This window comes from Grammomys surdaster, unplaced genomic scaffold (assembly GCF_004785775.1).
Source record: "Grammomys surdaster isolate TR1022 unplaced genomic scaffold, NIH_TR_1.0 126133, whole genome shotgun sequence".
Lineage (NCBI taxonomy): Eukaryota > Metazoa > Chordata > Mammalia > Rodentia > Muridae > Grammomys > Grammomys surdaster.
The window spans coordinates 2,387,418-2,404,842 of NW_021620941.1; the positions used below are offsets into that span (position 1 = coordinate 2,387,418).

Below are 17,425 nucleotides of genomic sequence, written 5' to 3' on the forward strand. Positions count from 1 at the left end.
GACAAGGAGGGTGGTAATGTCAACCACTGGTCATGAGGCCTAGCATCTGCACAGACATATGTGTGTGCACGTGCCTGTGTGTATGCATGTGTGCGTGTGTATGTGTGTATGTGTGTGCATGTATGTGTGTATACATGCGTTTATGCGTGTATTTATGTGTGCATGTGTACATGTGTATGTGTGCATGTGTGCATGTATGCGTGTGTGTACATGTGTATGTGTGTGTGCGTTTATGTGTGTATTTATGTGTGCATGAGTGCACACGAGTGTGCGTGCATGCGCGCGCGCGCGCGTGTGTGTGTGTGTGTGTGTGTCTGTGTGTGTACGTACAGTGGCTGAGGCAGCCCATCTGACCCTGGTGTGCAGGTCACCTCCCTTTCCTCCTGCTCTGTTTCTCCCAGGAGCTCCTCACAGGCAGAGGATTGACACCCCAGAACATGAGCCCCACAAGCCAGAGCCCCTGGGCTCTGCCTGGCACATAGCAGACCCTTGATAGATTCTTGCTGATCACGGGATGGATGAGCAGCTTCCCTGTGGAAGCGCGTGGTGAGGAAGTGGGGGCTGCACGTGGAGAGTGACATTTCCATTCGCCTGCTGTTATAATCAGAGGCGGCTCTGGCTGAATATTAATCAACGTTTTAATTCAACCCAGGAGCCCCTGGCTTAGCAATCAGGCCGTCAGGACGGAAAGTGAGCTCCCAGCATAGTCGCTCCCCACCTCAGCAGGACTCAGTCCTGAGAACTCTGTATGGCACTGAGGCTCCGGGTCCCTGTCACTCTCCAAGTCACCTGGGGCTGGGATTTGCAAAGGTCACTGTACTTTCAGGGTTCTGTTGAAGGCAGATCTGGCTGTGAGAGGTTGGGGTAAGGCTGGAGTCCACCTTCTCCCTCCTCCCTTTCTTCCTCCTCCTCTCCCTCTTCCTCCTCCTCCTCCCTCTTATTCTTCCTCTGACAGGGTTGCATTCATCCTAGATTGTCCTTAGACTCACAAGTAGCCCTGGATGGCCCTCAACTCCCAATCCTCCTGTCTCCACTTCCGATGTACTAGGATTACACAAGTATGCACCACCACGCCCAGTTTATGAGGTGTTGGGGATGGAACCCAGGGTTTACTTCGTTCATGCTAGGCAAGCAATCTACCCACTGAGCTATGCAGGTTTGGAACTCTCGAATTTCTTCTTATTTGTGGTGCTGGGGTCAAACTTAGGGTCCCGTGCATGCTGAGCGAGCATGCTATCTCCAACCCATACTGCAGCCTGGGGCTTTGTGTCTCAGAGGGCTCCTGGGAGATGCTGAGGCCCCTGTGGACCAGGGAACCAAGGCCTGGGTGGGGACTCAAAATGACTCATCAGCAGAAGTATTGTGACTAAGAAGCCAAGTCGAACAGGGGAGGGGGTCTCTGAACACATTTCTCCTTAGGCAGCCACCCCCACCCATGCACAGCTGGGGGAAACCAGGTGAACTGAAGGTTGCCCTGGGACCCATGACCTTTCTGCTTCAGCTTACTGAAATGATAAATAAATTAAAAAAATAAAAACAGCTGAGCAGTGTTATTACACACCTTTAATCCCAGCATTCAGGAGGCAGAGGCAGTCGGATTTCCTTGAGTTCAGGGCCAACCTGGTTCAAAGAGTGAGTTCTAGGACAGCTAAGGCTATACAGAGAAATTCTCAAAAAATCAAATAAATAAATTAATTACATTTAAAAATAAAAATAAACCAGGCATCCACAAAGGATGGCAGGATTCTAGGGTTGAAGGTATGACAACCAGAAGGTCTCTCAGGTCCTAGCTCTGCTGGTTTGTTTGCTGTTCCCTGACCACATCCTATCCTGCCCCCCCCCCTTACCCAGGCTCTGCTGTCCCCTGACCTGCAGCACGGGGCTCTCCTCAAAGTTGTAGGCACTGGGACGGCCCTCCAGGGTGGAGAAGGCCACGTTGCCCCCATTCAAGGGGGAGATGTCGCTGAACTCAGAGGTGCAGAAGGCCACCCTCTCATCCTCACCGGGCCGCAAGTAGTGGCCCTCAGGGCGGCCATAGGTTTTCTGGCAGGAGGCACTGTAGTACTGGTAGGGTTCCCAGGGGCCACTGGTGTGTGTGCGCTTGTAGATGGCAAAGCTCTCGGGGCGACTGGTGTGGAACTTCAGCCTCACGTAGGTGATCTCGTAGGCCTTCCCTGCAGCCAGGCAGATGGAGATCATCTCACAGAAGGGAAGAAGTACACAGCCTGGATCGGGGGTGGGGTGGCGTGGAGGGGTGGAATTCTGGGGGTGGGGGTGGGCAGGATGGCAGCTGGTGGGAACTCTCTGGAGGGAGAGCCCCAGGCTGCATGACTTAGAGATAGCGCACTTGTTCAGCATACAGGATCCCTAAGTTTGACTCTAGCATCACAAACAAGAAGAAATGCAAGGGTCCCAAGCCTGCATAGCCCAGAGGGCCGCCATCCATTGCTGATGCTTGTCAGAGGAGCCAGGGGAGGGCTACACCCGCAGGCCTCCCAGCTGCCAGCCCATCCTGCATCTGGCTGAGCTCACCTCTTTGCATGAGAACCTGAGCCATCAGGAACCGTAATTCCCTGATTGGCAGTGTCTCTCTTTGCTCAGTAAACAAATAAACAAACAAACAAGCAAAAACAAATAAATAAGATAAAATGAAGACTGTAATACTCGATATCACGGAGGACACGTGGTAAGTGAGACCCCTCCCCCCCCACACAACTGGGAATGACAGAAAAAGTGGCACTTTAGGAAGCAAGCTGGTGTCACCTCAGGATGCCAAACAGGGTTGATGTTCGACCCAAGAATGCCACTGGAAGGCAGGTGGCCAAGAACAACAGAAAGTCACGTGACCCAGAAAGACTAGATGTGCATGTCCACAGCAGTACTCAGAATGACCCAAATGCCTGCCAACCATGTAGAGGAATTCTTACCACGGTGACAAGGAATGAAGTCTCAGTGTGCACAACCCAGCAGCAGCCCATGAGAGGTGACGCTGAAGCTGCTAAAAACGGAAGACCCTGCTGGCTGACCTCACTGACGCTGAAAGTAAGTTAGTGGTATTTGGATGTCGAGTGAGATTTTGGGATAAGTGACAATGACTGTGAATGGGCACAGGGGCTTTAGGGGATGATGAGAACATCCCACGGTCGACTCAATGGTGGGTACGTGAACCTCTGAGAATCATGGGATTGTGTGCTTTTATGTTCAAGGGATGAGAGGCAAAGCCAGCATGTCACATTTGCTAAGCTAGCCTTGTACAGCTGAGCTGAGCCCTGGACACACACACACACACACACACACACACACACACACTCAACAAAACAAGGGTTGGTGACAACACTGAGAGGCCATCCTGTGCACTGGTGATGGTAAGTTTTTTTTTTTAAAGCCACCATTGTGAATAACAGACGCAGGTCATTAGAAAATCAAAAGCCAGCCTTACCCTACCACCTGGCAAGCCTCATGTGACATATCCTCAAAGAACGGAAGACAGGCCTCAAGAAAGGTACATGCACATCTGTGTTCCCAGCACCCACGGCTCAGGACAGCCAAGGGGCCGAAATAGCCCAGGCTGTGTCAAACAGATGGCCCAGCTGTGCAGAAGACAGCTGTTCAGCCTGGAAAAGTGGGGCAACCTCGACCCTTGGGCCTAAAATACAGACAAGCCCTGAGGGTGTGGTGCCAGACAGAAGAAGTGTGTCATAGACAGATCAACACTGCAGGCATGCCTTGCACCACACGCACAGAGGCAGACAGTATAGGCTCAGGGAGGTGCTGGAGGATGGCTCAGTGGCTAACAGCACCCAATTGCTAAGCAGGAAGACAAGAGTTTGAGTCTCCCGCAACCAAGTGAAAAGTCAAACACTGCTGCATATATCTGTAACCCCAGAATGGAGTGGGTGGGAGTCGGAAGGGCAAAGACAAGCAGATCCTAAGAACTCGATGGCCAGCCAGCCTTGCCCCAAGCAGCGAGTTTCCAGTTCAGTGAGAGATCCAGCTTCAAGGCAACAAGGTAGGCAACGATAAAGGAAGATAGTTGTTGACTTACTCTGGCTTGCGCGCGCGCGCGCGCGCGCGCGCGTGTGTGTGTGTGTGTGTGTGTGTGCGCACACGTGTGCACGCAGGGTCTGTGGAGTCGGTTCAATGCTTAAGAACATGTGATACTCTCACAGAGCACTGGAGTTCTCAGCACTGGGACACTCATTCTGTAACTGTGACCACAAGGGACCTGGATCTCTCTCTGGCCTCCTTGGCACCTCCACTCACGTGTACATACCCACACACAGACATGCACACTCATATACATAATTAAACTATAAAATAAATGTCATTTTACAAGTGCAGTGGGGCCGCAGGGCCTGGGGGCAGGGCAGCCTGTTCTGTTTCCTAAGGTAACAGAGCCTGGAGCCCTCACTACAAGTTCAGAGCAGGAGTGTGTTTGTGACTCCAAACTGCACACAGTTGAACATGGATACAATCATATGCTATGTGTACTTCACCACAACAAAAGAAAAATTTAGCATAAATATACTATCCTTCTGGGACAGTTTGGTGACAGGGATGAGGAACCGCAGGAATATTTCCCAGAATCAGACAAAGAAGACTTCGTGGGTGGAGGGGGGGGTGATGGCCTAAAGGCACAGACAAATCGTCAAGATATTATATAGACTTGGAAAACCAGGAGTCTGAAGAAATAGCTAAAGAGACCTACAGGACAGCAGTTCCCATAGTGACCAAAGCCATTGACGGTCTGCAGAGCCAAAGGCCCCCTGGGAAAGTCAGAGTCAAAACAAAGAACACAGGTACCTCAAGAGATCCTAAAAGGAGACCATAATGTAAAATGCCAGGGCCTGGGAAGGCAACTAACCTGATAAAGCAAGTGTCACACAAGCAGGAGGGTCTGAGTTCGAATTCTTAGCAAAAAAGGTTGGGGGTGGGGATGCTCGCCTATAATCCCAGATATGAGGATGGGCACAGGATGATCCTGGGGCTCACTGGCTAGCCAATCTAGCTGAATTTGTGAGAGGTGGCATCTCAAGAAACAAAGTAGATAGTAACTGAGGGATAGCACCCCAAGTTTACCTCTAGCTTCCACACACACTCAGACATGCCTGCAGATGCACCGAAACCACATGCAGACATAATTTGAAAAAAAAAAAAATAGAAAACTAGGTATGTGCCTCATCTCAGCACTTGGGAGGTAGAGGCAGAAGAATTAGTAGTTCAAAGCTATCCTAGCTATACAGTGAGTTCAAGGCCTGCTGGGCTGCCTGGGACTGGCTCAGAAAAAACAAACAAAAGGCACGGGCCCCAAAGACAGCCGGCTAATTGGCGAGCATGTTTGTCCTCGGAACTCAGCACAACTGTTCCTCCTTCAGATTCCCTCTGTTTTTCCCAATTTTCTTTCCTGGAGCTTGTTCTAATTTAAAACTGGAGAAAACCCAGTTTTACGAAAACTTTTAAAAAAGCAACCTCCTTGCCAGGTTCCGTTTTAAGATGTTTTCTAAAGTTCCGTGGCAGAGCAGTTGGCACCAGGCTTCTGAGCTCTGTAGAAGAGGATGCGTAGGGGCCTAGGCTGGGTCAGGTGGTGCCTGGCTAGCTCCTCAGTTAGAGCGCCAGGCCCAGATGTGCCCAGATGTGCTCACACTGGGGCAGACATAAGTGCTGCAGGCTCAGTAAACAGTGAGCAGTCAGACACCTCCTGGGAGGGAGCCAGGAGACACTTCAAAGGTGACTGGCAGGGAGGCTGCCCTCGGAGAAAGGGGGTCACTAGGATCATGGAGGCTCCTTCCTTGCCAAGCCAGGAGGCGAGAGCTGCTGAGGTGACATCGCAGGGGCGCAGTGGGATGGATGACGGAGAGTTAATTAGGAGAGCAACTGCAGCCTGCTCTGTGAGGACGGGCAGTGGGAATAGCCCCTTGTACGGTGACAGGCATTAAACCCACAGCCACCCAGGCTCTGGTAAGTTCCGGGACCAGTGGGTTCCAGGGTGATGATGGTTTTGCTTCTAAGCTCTAGGCCATGGAGTATACTGGTCTTCTACCTCAAATGTTGTTTTCCCCCAACTCCCTGACTACCTCCCATGTGTCTGAGCTCAACATTGAGTGCCTACTGTGTGCCAGACACCAGCTGAGCACATCCCGCACACAGTCTGAGATCCCCCAGTCCCACTGTGCACTCCACTAACAAGACATTCACAGCTCAGGGAGAAGGGGGTCTCAACTCCACACAGAAAACAGTCAATCTCTCTTGGTCCTCAGACCCTCAAAAGGCTGTGCAGAGCCAGGTATCCTTCTACCAGAGCTCCCTAGGTGCCTGGGGAGGCAGGACTTCTGGGAAAGGGCTAGAGATACTGATAGAAACAAAGAGATGTGTTCCCAGCCTTTGATGGCTCAGATGCAGTGGCAGCATGACAAGGGCCACCTGAGCAAAACCAGGATGTTAAGGCACATCTCCCTCACCAGCTGCAACATACAGCCTGTCAAGACCTGGGCCTGCCATAAATTGAGCTGGCCGGCGTCTAGTGCTGACCTGGTGGGTAGGCCAGGCTTATTTTTGGAAGATGGAAAGAAAACAAACTTTAATTATAGCCATCTGGGAATTCAGGAGGAGTGGGGCGGGGGTGGCGCCAGAGAGGGCAGCAAGGTTTGAGCTGGAACACATGGGCAGGCCAGACTGATACCCACTGCTGAGAGCCAATTCCAGTGTGAGAGTGATCCCAGGCCTGACACCCACAGTCAAATTTTTCAGTTCCCAAGCTAGCTCTTGGCAGCCTTGGGCATTTTGAATCCCTGTGAAGAACTGGGTGCCCTAGGGATCAGCCACAGGAACTACACTGAACCAGGCCTGGCTCTATCATCTCTGGGCCACAGCTAATAGTCAAACTGTGGAGTCCTGCCTGGCAGGGGAAACAGGTTTTCTCTGGTGATTGCATAAAGCTTTGTGTCAAGATCATTCTGAGGTTGGTCGGTCCCGGCTGTGATCACTGGAGTCTACAGAATACAAGTTTGCAAAGAAGGGGGATGGGCATTTCAGGCCACCACAGCTGACCGTAAATAAACTCATGGAATAAACAGAGGAGGGGCAGAGGGATTGGTGGGGAGAAGGAGTCCAGAGAATGACTGAACACTCTGGTAAAACATCAAGTCTTGGGGCTGAAGAGGGCATTGAGTTGAGAAATGCTTGCCTAAGTATATAGAGAGTTGGGAAGGGGGCACTTTTCTTTAAGAAATATGCAAAACCCAAAATATACAGTCGTAGCTGTCTTTTGAGTATGCAGTCTGTGGTATTAAGCACATTCGCACTATTGTGCAGTCACCAACAATGTCACCTTCCAGTTTCTGCAATTTCCCAAACTGAAAGTTTGTCCTCTTAAACATTAGTTTTCCATCCAGTGCCGAGACCCTGGAAGCCCCATCCCACTTTCTGCCTTTATGAATCTGACAGCTCAGGAACCTTCTAGAAGGAGAATCATGAGGTGCTTGTCCCCTCGTGAGTGGCTAACGGCCCCAGTGCTCACTCCTGTTGTACCACACATCATTTTGCTTCATTTCTGGGTTAACACTGCACCGTGGAGACAGTCCCCCCACAGCTGAGCTACGCTTAGGATTCAGGTGGGACACTCAGAAGAATGAGTGACACCTTTGGGAAGGCAGATCATCTCAGAGGTGGGTCATGATTCCAGCATGTGAAGTCAGGGCACGAGATGGGGTAGGGCTTGTCTCAGAAGAGCCAGGGTCAGGCAGGATAGAGGCTAGGTTTTGGACCGATGCCTCTAGAAGGGCCGACTTTTTACTCACTATTCCTCTGCTTGCTCTTACTGAGGATGCTGGGTGCTGGAGAGTCACTGATAAAATGCCTGACTTCTCCCTAACTAGATAGCTCAATGCCTCCGTTTTCTCCAATTGCAAGATGAGAATAACAATCCAAGGGCTAAGCAATCAGATGTCTGCAAAGGCTCTTGAACAGCAGGCCCACAAGTGACCATCAGCCACTCTGCCCAGTCATTCTGTGTGGTCAATGACAGACATTGGCCAAAAAGCCTGAGCAAGCAAGGGGCCTGTTGCTGGGTATGGAGTGAAACTGTAAAATCAAGGATCCTCATCCACCCCATGGCAGTTCAGAGCTGGGAATGGGGCCACACTGGGCCAAGGCAGGATTATAAGAGAGTACAGCCCTTCAGGGAAATTCCTGGAGGAGAGCACGCTAAGCTGGATAGATAGTACAGGTTCCCTGCCACGTCCCAGAGCTTGGCATCCGGCAAGGGTGCCCACTGGTTTATGAGCTAGTCTGGGTGACCAGACACTGAGGAGAAAGTGAACCTGCAGAAGTGAGGGCATTTACAGCAAGCCCCACCGGATGGGAAAGGAGAACTTTTCCTTGCCTAGAGAAGGCCATGGTGGTAGTCAGAACAGGTTAGATGGAAAGAGATTGTGGAGGCCCAGAGGCCACTCATTCACCTCCCCCGCTGAGGGACATTCTACCTTTGCAACTCCTAGATCACTGTGGGAGGTCCTGAGGAGTGGGAACAAGGCCAGCTGGGCCCAGGGCCACTTCTGTGGGTGGAGGGAGGCTATCCAAGACCACTGCCTTGACTCTTGACCTGCTTGGGCCTAGCATTCCAGCCAAATCCCCCAGGGAGGTGGAAGGAGGACACTGTCCCCAAGCTCTGGGCCTAGCCAAGGCAAACATACCACCCACTCCACGGGAAGGCACAGCTGAGGGGAGGCTTAGGAGACTTGGGAGCTTTGGGACTTCTGGGGGGAATCTTGTGGGGTCCCTGGTCCAGTTCCTATACAAGCCAGGCTCTTTACCATGGCTATTTAACCTCCACAGTTTTCATTCTTCCTCTGAGGCCATCTAGGCTTGGAGGATTCTCAGCTGCCTCCATCTGCTCCCTTGGGCCTAGAGTGCTCTGGCTTCTTCTAGAGACTCTCAGCACCTCAGGCCTTGAGAGGCCACTGCTGACCTGTCCCCTCACAGCTGAGGCTTCTATGCCTCATACGTATTCTCAGACTCAGGTTCTCCCTGTATGGTTTTACGGCTAGCCCGCAGTCCTGGACATAGCTGTATTCTTTCTTGGCAGGGTAGGGGAGATGGTGGTTTGAGAAAGGTTCTCAATGTAGCACTGGCTGTCCTTGAACTAATTCTGTAACTCTGGCTGTCCTCAAACTCAGAGATCTGCCTGCCTCTGCCTCCTGAGTACCGGGATTAAAGGCATGTGCCACCACTGCCTTGCCATAGCTGTAGTTTATGGCTAAGGGCAAAGGTCATAGGCTCCATAGGTACTGGTGAGTGGTGTTGGTGGCTGATCCTGCTATTTCACCCTGCACTTGGGGACTTGGAACCCAGCAGCATGCTTCTATGGCCCTGGGAGAGTCCAGATAATCCAAGACAGGACACCAAGAGCCACTGCACTGGGTTCTAGGATGGAGATGCAGAAAGCTCAGGGCCAACCTGACCTGTTTGCCTTCTGTTCCAAGTGAAAGTAGCAGAGCCCTGGAGTTGAACCCTGTGTGACTCAAACAACTGACTTCATCTTCAGAGCCTCAGTTTCCCTATAAGTGAAGAATAAATTCCTCCAGGCTGAGATGCTGGTCCTTGAACAGTCTGTCACCCCAGGGCCTCTATTTCTCCTTCTCCCCATCACCTCTCGTGCCAGCGCTGCCAGCCTCTTCAGGCAAAGCCCTGAGAGCAGTCAGCTCCACCAATCAGCCCCACTGTGGCCTTTCATCACATGCAGGAAGACCTGGCTCAGCAGCAACTGCGGGAGAGGATCTAGACCAGATGTCAGGAGCTGCGGGGAGCTGGGAACGCTGTGACCTCCATCCCAAGCTGACCTCCACCTCCTCTTCTCCCTGCTCCTCGCCCCCACCCCCAGGGGACTCTGGCCAGACTTCTACTTTCCCCTCCTAAGAGCCTTCATGAAAGGGAAGGAGGGACCCAGCAAACAGGAGCAGCTGAAAAACAGAGGGACTGTTACCAGCCCACTTCAGCCAACAGCCAAGGCACTCTAGATTTCTGGATATTATGAGTCCATGGCTTAGCTGCAGCAGAATTAAGACACCCAGCCCCAAAATGGGCCAGCAAGCAAGGACCTGGGTCGAGATGTCTTTCGGAACAGGATGATCCCTTATTCCTTGATACAGAGCCCACCTGCAGCACTCAGCCCCTACCCAGGGCTTCCAACTCATCCATGAGGCCCACGGTGGCTCCAATCTGAGCGCCTGTCACTGACATACTGTCCTCAGAGGCAGCAAGTGTTTTTATTTTGGTGTTTGTTTGTTTGTTTTGAGACAGAGCCAAGACTAGCCTAAAATTCCTGATTTTCCTGCCTCTGCTTCCCAAGTTCCATCAGTTTGTGTAGAGCTGGGGAAGGTGGACCCAGGGCCTGTGCCTGCTAGGCAAACATTCTACCAGCTGAGCTCCTTCACTAGCCCTGCTCTTGTCTCCACTGTATAAGCAGGGAAACTGAGGTGCAACACAGAGCCCTGACTTCCCAGTGAATGGTTTTGCTATGCTTGAATCCAAAGTCCATTTCATGATGTCTACCCTATCCTGCTTTCAGACCCATCAAGAGAACTCTGAGCTGATCGAGTGCCCAGTGTGTGTTGTTATCCATCCATCCATCCATCCATCCATCCATCCATCCATCCACCCATCAACCCTTTCATGGTACAAACTCTTCTGTGCCTCATGCATGTTTGAGTATCTGATGCCTTTGCTTACACTCAGAACCCAGGATCTGTGGGTTCCACAGACTGCTTGTTGAAGCATCTAAAAGCTGCAGGAGATGCATCAGGCAAAGCACCAGCAGTGTGTGAGCAGGGCTACCCCACTAAGGCAAACACAGGGCTTCCCACTCTGACCACACCCCCTGGTGCCTGAGGCTAGAGTTCTCTCCTTGGCATCTGGATTTCATGGGCACGTGTGACAGCCTTTGTTAGAGAACACAGTGTCTCCGTCCCTGCCCTAGATTCCTCCCATGGCCTTGAGGCCTTGCCAGCCCCACTGGCCACCACCTCCTCTTGCTTCCTGCTTCCTGTCTGGGCAGACCCCACCCCATCCAAGCTCCAGACAGTCACAGAGACTGTGTCCTCACCCCTGGGAACTGGGTTTGGATGTAAAGGGAATATGCCTGCCTGTGCTGCTGAAGGGGTTAAATATTCTTCCCACCTCCCTTTTCTGAGGACTAGGCCATTTCCTAGTCTTTGCCAGGGCTTTGCCACCCATGGCTAGGAAGAAGCAGCATAGTCGTGGGTGGTACAGCACATGCCAAGTTTATATTCTGACCTCCCATTGTATAGGAATGTGTAGGTCCTGACTGTCATTTAGCAGCTGTGTGTCTCTGCACAAAATACTTAACCTCTTTGAGCCTCCAGCTTTTCACTGGGGCATAGTTTCATTAGACATTATCCAAACTCTGCTCTGGATGTGCCTTGGAACTTCTAGAGGCATGCTGAGGATGTGTAGCTCAAGAGAGGAGTGGTAGCTAACGGGCTTCATTCCGAGGCTGTAGGCTGCTCTCAAATGAGATTCCAGTAACAAAATGTATGGATATTGGCCCTTACTAGGATACATGAAGGCTAGAAATAGCCTCAGGTCACGTTTAGTGCCAAAATGAATTATGAAAATACCAAATCCAAGTTATCAAAGCTTTGGGAGATTTATACAGTATCTAGGACATAGCAAGGAACCTAAGAAGGTCACTGGGCTCATCTGGACTTGGAGTGGGTTGAAAATAGTCCAGTGTCAGGGTGGAAGTGGGCCCCTGGGTTCCTACCCCCCAGGGACTAATGCTTCGTCATCTTGCCTCAGGCTGGGTGAAGCAATTATAAGCAATGCAGAGGAACAAGGCCAAATGGCCCAGCTGGCTATCCAGGGGCAGAAAGAAACTAGCTGTCCTGCCCAGGATGTTACAGCGTTTGGTTAGGTGGCTACGGCCCTAACTCTCATTCTCAAACTGCTCAGAGCCTCAGAGGGCCACAGGGCATTGAAGCTGACCAGATCACAAATCCCAGCCTTAGGGGATGGACCAGATCACCAGGAAGGCATCACCCCCACCTTCCCTAATAGTTCTTCTAGGGAATGGATGCTGCACCCAGTTCCACAGCTCTGCAAAAGCTGAGGGGGGCTTTCTGCTCCTCCAAACCCTTAGGGGAACCCCTTGGGCTAGCCTCCTGTTACCCAGGGCTTGCAGGTTCTGACTCCTTACCCGTAGGTGCTGCAGCCTCCCCCAGAGTGCGTAGCCCTCTGCCGGGGCCTCCATGGTCTGGAGACAAGGTGACAGGGTGTACGCTTACCTAGGCGCAGGGTCAGGTTAACCGAGGTAGGGTACTGCACCCCAAAGGCCATGGATGGGCTCTGCCACCATGTGCTGTCATCGGGGCTGTGGAAGTCTGTGAGGTATGAGGCGTCGTGGCGTCGTCGGGGGTCAGCATCGTCGCAGCGCTGGCACTGTGGCCCAGCGCCTGGTGCCCCCACGTGCGGACAGAAGTCCTCCGGGGGCCGTCCGCACGTGTGCGAGGCCTCGGCGCGTCGCCCGAACGCCGCGTTCTCAAACTCAGGCAGACAGCGCTGTGCGCGTCCTGCACCGTCGTAGCAAGAGCCCATGCCCGCGCCCGCCGCGAAGTGTGCCTCCAGCATCACCAGCGCCATTGACGCCACCGTTGCCAGGCGGGACAGGATCCCGGACACAGCCATGGCTCACGTCCCGCTCCGAACTGCTCCGGGACCAACTCGGCCCTGCGGTCTGCGCTTAACCTCTGCGCTCCACTGGTCCCTGGAGTCCTCTCCTGCAGGCGGAACCCGACGGGCATCTGAGGGCGGGACTCATGCAAGCGACACCCCACCATCCGAGCTCAGTCCCTTCGTGCTCACCCCCACCTGCTGGACGTGCCTGGGAGTGCCTGCTTGTTTTGGCTGGGCCTGGAGCTGTGAACCTGGCTCCACGGTCCTCCCTGCAAAGTGGTCTCGGCAGAGACACCACGTCATTCTGCTAATGAGATTCTTCTATGGAAGCCAAGCACCTGTGTACCTTCCTGAGCTGAAAGACAAGACAAGCCCAGGTGTCCACCTGACACAATGACCTTTGGGAGTTTTCCTGCATACCTGTCCAGTGTTCTCTGTTAAAAGTGTTAGGCTCCTGGTTTCTCTCCTCTCAGAGCGGATATTGTCACCAGGCATTTACCAAGGGGCTTCCTCTTATCAACAGAGCCCTCACCTCTCCACAAGCTGATGTCCTTCCCAAGGCACCTTCAGGCCCTTGTAGACAGTAAAACAAAATGATCCCATGGTAGGGACACCCAGCTGAGCTGGACATCATCAGACCCACAAGGCCCAGGTTGCACAGATCCAGTAGGAGTCCAGCACTGCATGAAAGTTACCATCAGGGTTAAGGAAGCGGTTCTCTTGGGTCAGGCATGGGTGGTCTGGAGGAGTATGGGGCACATTTTGATGGGGAGCCTTGTGCTGCCTCGATCTGGTGCTTCCTTCCTCACACAGGTAGATATGGGATTACAGGGACACCTTGGGAAGAGGAAATAGCCAAAATTGGGATGAAAATGGACTCCTGTTGCCTCTTTGCCTAACACTGGAACGACTGTGTGGGCTGGTCCCTCAGGATGGGCCAAGCTGGCGACAGTGACATAGACGTGGAACACTGAGAAGACCAGAGTTCTCTGCCTCTGGCTGCAGAGCAGACTCCTGCACCCTTAATATCTCTTAATCAAGGACTCAGCTTGGGTGAGGTCCTCAGTTACTGTCTCAATTCAACCGACAAGGCTTTTATTGATTTGCTTGAGAGACTGAGTGGGTGAGGGACCCAGGCTGCATGACACAGAAACCATTAATCACATGATATTTGGGCCCCTTCTGTACCACCCACAGAACTGTAGCAGAGCCCACACCTTGTCCCACTAAGACTGCCCCCAAATCTTCTCCCCCCATCTGCTTTTGCAGACAGGGTCCCTGGGACTGGCTTCTGCCCTTCTAGCCAAACATTCTGGTACACATGAGGTCTCAGAGAGAGGAGGTTTCTCTATGTATTTCATTTCTACAGCCTGTATTGAAGCCCCTGTATGCTAACCATAACCCTAATGGGGTGTGTGTGTGTGTGCACATGAGCACACACATGCCTGCTGCAGTCAGCACTGGCAGAGGTGGCTATACTGTAGTGGCAGTGGCTTCCCTGGGAGCGGTGTTCTATGTGGCAGCCTTTGAAGTCCCTCCAACCTTCCACTGAGCACGTACGACAGAAATTCCTAAGCATTGGAGCAATATGTGCCGCTCATCTCCTAGATTATTGAAAATAATCGCCACAGCGACGTCAAGAGCCTGCTCTCTCATAGAAAGCCACTAAGAACTAGCTCCATGACTCTGCAAGGCTGGCTGGTCTGGGCTCTGGCCAGAGATGCCCTCTCTGTCCATCCTCTATGTGCTTGGGCCGGGTGCAAAGGTCTCACAGCCCAGTAAGAGGAATGCTGCTTGTCACATCATAGCTACTAATGATGGGACTGGCCAGCCAGCCACAACAGCTGGCATACAGAAGTGGGGAATTGGAAGAGGAAGCCATGGGGTCAGAGTAGGCTTCCTAAAAGAGGTTAAGTAGGGCTGAATGATCAGGAAAAGACTATCACAGAGGAGTTGTGTATTTGCCAAGGCCAGGAGCTAGCAAGCTGGCCATCATGTTGGGATGGAGAGCAGGGCCTAGAGATGGGGATGGTACCAGTCCCAAGACACAAACTTGTCTTTGTCCTGTACAGGGACTTCAGGCTGGGTACTGCCAAGGGGCAAGAGCTGAACATGCTTTACCCTGGTATCCCCAAGGCCTGGTATCTGCAGCAGCCAGCAGATGCTTATGTGATCCACAGAACTCCAGGCTGGTTTTGGGACCTGCGCTTAGTAGTGGCCCCTTCCAGGGCTTCTGGGTAGCCACCAAATGGGCCAGCATTCCTGAAAGTCTGTCTCGCATTGGCTGGTGATCTCAGGGGAGGCCTCAGTGGTGGTCACGGTCCCTGCTTTTCTTTTCTCTGAGTCTCTAAGGTGTTCAGTGTCAACCACCTGGTGGCGACATTGGCTGCAGTACAGGGACAGGCCTCTCTTGCCTCCTAGAGGGCAAAAATATGGTGGCCCGTGGTTGCACTGCTATGTGGAATTTACCAGCCAAAAACCCGGACCTGAGATGGGAGTGGAGTCCAGGGAAGGTTGCCTGCCGCGGCGCCACAAATGGGTCCTTCTACTCTCTTGCAGACTTGTCCCTTGCCACCCAGGTCCCACCATGTCAGGCTAGGCTATATAATCTGGTGGGCTGGCATACTCCAGGGGGACTCCAAGACAAGAGTGACTCCAGGAACACACAGCTGGAGGCGGGCAGAGTCAAGTCTCCAACCGTCAAGTCTCCAATCGTTTGCCTGAGGGACGGCAAGCATCTTTCACTCACACTCCAGGCCAGGCACTCGCTTCACCAATGTTGGGGAGTCTGCCCAGGCAGATGAGTGGGTGCTCACATTTCAGGCCAAGTAGGGATAGCCCTGGATGAGGGGAAGTGGAGCAGGTAGCTTTCACCCTTCCCTCCTGTGAGGGCTTTGTGGCTGAGAGTCACCTAAGCCTCTAAGTCTTGGGACCTATAAAGTTACTGAGGTCTGGCTCTGGCTGTACAAAATGGGAAATGGGCCTTTAGCAAAGAAGACCAACCTCTGTGTCGTTGGGAAGGCCACAGACTCCTGAGTGTCCCCAAGACATAGGGGTATATGTGCATCCCCAAAGTCTTAAGACTTTCTAGATATAGGAGACAAAATGTCAATTTATCTGTAGCAGCTGGAAAGGGATCAGTGGGACAGCTAAGGGCTGCCATGTGTAATGCGGGACGTTGAGAGGGCGGGGCCACCTGCCCATCGAGGAGCCTGTGCTCCTCCCATTTCACTGTATTTAGGATTCACTCACACAGTCAACCCTCTCGGGATGAGGGGTCTACTCTATGCCACTCTAGGGTCTACCCTGTGCCGTTCTGTTACGATGAGGCTTATAAGGGCTGCACTGTGGCTCAGTAGCGGAGCACGTGCTGAGCACGTGCAACACTGCAAGAAGATACAAGGCAAGAGGGGGTGCTGAGGAGGGCCTCCCATTCTAGCCCAGTGTCTGTGCCCTGAAGCCAGGACCCTAGAAGTGTATCCCCAAACCCACAGAAGCACCAGCCTACATGGTCTATCACCCTCTAACCTGAAGCTTGAGGCCCAATCTCTGAGCCCTGTATGACAGTTCCTGCTTTGAAGAGTGAGAGCTCTGTCACCCCAAATGTATGCGCCCCTGCAAAGACCATGCAGGCACCAGTTTCTGTCAAATGGCCTGCTGGCTTTGAACCCCACTTTCTCCAGGAGAGTTTTATTTGGGATACCTCTGAGAACAGCAACCTGGGAGGGAAAGGGACAGTGTGGACAGGGCTTCCATACCTTAAAGAGCAAGGGATGCGAGGGGACAAAAAGATGGGGTGCAGAGAGCAACACAGGCTGGACTGGCGCAGGGACAGAATGAAGCAGGTGGAGCGCTGCTCTAGGCTAGGGCAGCAATAGGGAGCCTGGAGTGACAGCATGCCTGAACCAGCTTCCTCAGGCACAGCGTAGACCCCAGAATGGCACAGGTTAGACCGCCCCATCCCTGGAGGGTTGAATGTGTGTGGGGATGGGGTGGGGCTTAGATGTTTGTACAGTGTTCAGGCCCTCTGTTTGGGCTCCCCTCCCAAAACCCACCCACCAAGGGTTAAAACCTTCCAGGCAAGGAGGAGGGAGCAAAGCCTGCGTGTTCTGACTTGCTTAATGAACGTTAATTAAGGAGACAGAAGATAGCTGATTCTTCAGGACAGAGATGAAAGACCCGTTAATTAAATCTAGGGAGATGGTGGTGCTGCTGATCCTTCCTGACAGGGCTCAGAGTCCAGCACCCTAGAGGAGACCATGCTACAGCCTAGAGTCCTGTCCTGGGTGCTCATTCCCGGGGAAGAGGTCAGGGCTGGGCCCTGACACGCTGAGGTCCCTTGGGTAGAGCAATACCTCAGTTTCCCTACCTGCACAATGAATGCTGTGCTCAGTTCGAAGCCTCTGGACGTGTATACACATGCCTGCACCTCAGTTTTCCCTTCTGTTAAGTGGAGTACCACTTGCTCTGCATGCAGCTCCAGTAGCAGGGGAAGAACTGGGGTCAGCCGTGGACTTAGATGTGGAAGGACCCCTACAAGGCCCCACCCTGCTGGGCAACAACAAACCCAGGAGTATCCTGCAAGGTCGTCCTTTCTGCTCCACTCTGAGGCACTCACTCCCTGTGTTCTGCCTGCTCTGTGCTCACCCAAGTGCCAGGGCCGCCACTGTGCAGGAGGTGTGGACTGTCAGTGACTTCATCAGCTTCCCTGGAAAATCAGGGCAACAGGGAGATAGTG

The 17,425-nt window shown here is 52.7% G+C and overlaps 1 protein-coding gene across 4 annotated transcripts in view; it reads right to left on the reverse strand.

Annotated features, from left to right (window-relative positions):
* Positions 1-12,774, reverse strand: part of Lamc3 (laminin subunit gamma 3) — a 57,804-nt gene extending 45,030 nt beyond the window's left edge. For all 4 annotated transcript variants that reach the window (XM_028757119.1, XM_028757117.1, XM_028757118.1 and 1 more), the window contains exons 1-2: positions 12,300-12,774; positions 1,870-2,174 (exon numbers count right to left, since the gene is read on the reverse strand). In XM_028757119.1, the coding sequence (XP_028612952.1) occupies positions 1,870-2,174; positions 12,300-12,699 (705 nt within the window). In that variant the 5' untranslated portion in view covers positions 12,700-12,774. The remainder of the gene's footprint in view (positions 1-1,869; positions 2,175-12,299) is intronic.
* Between the last annotated feature and the right edge of the window lie 4,651 nt (positions 12,775-17,425).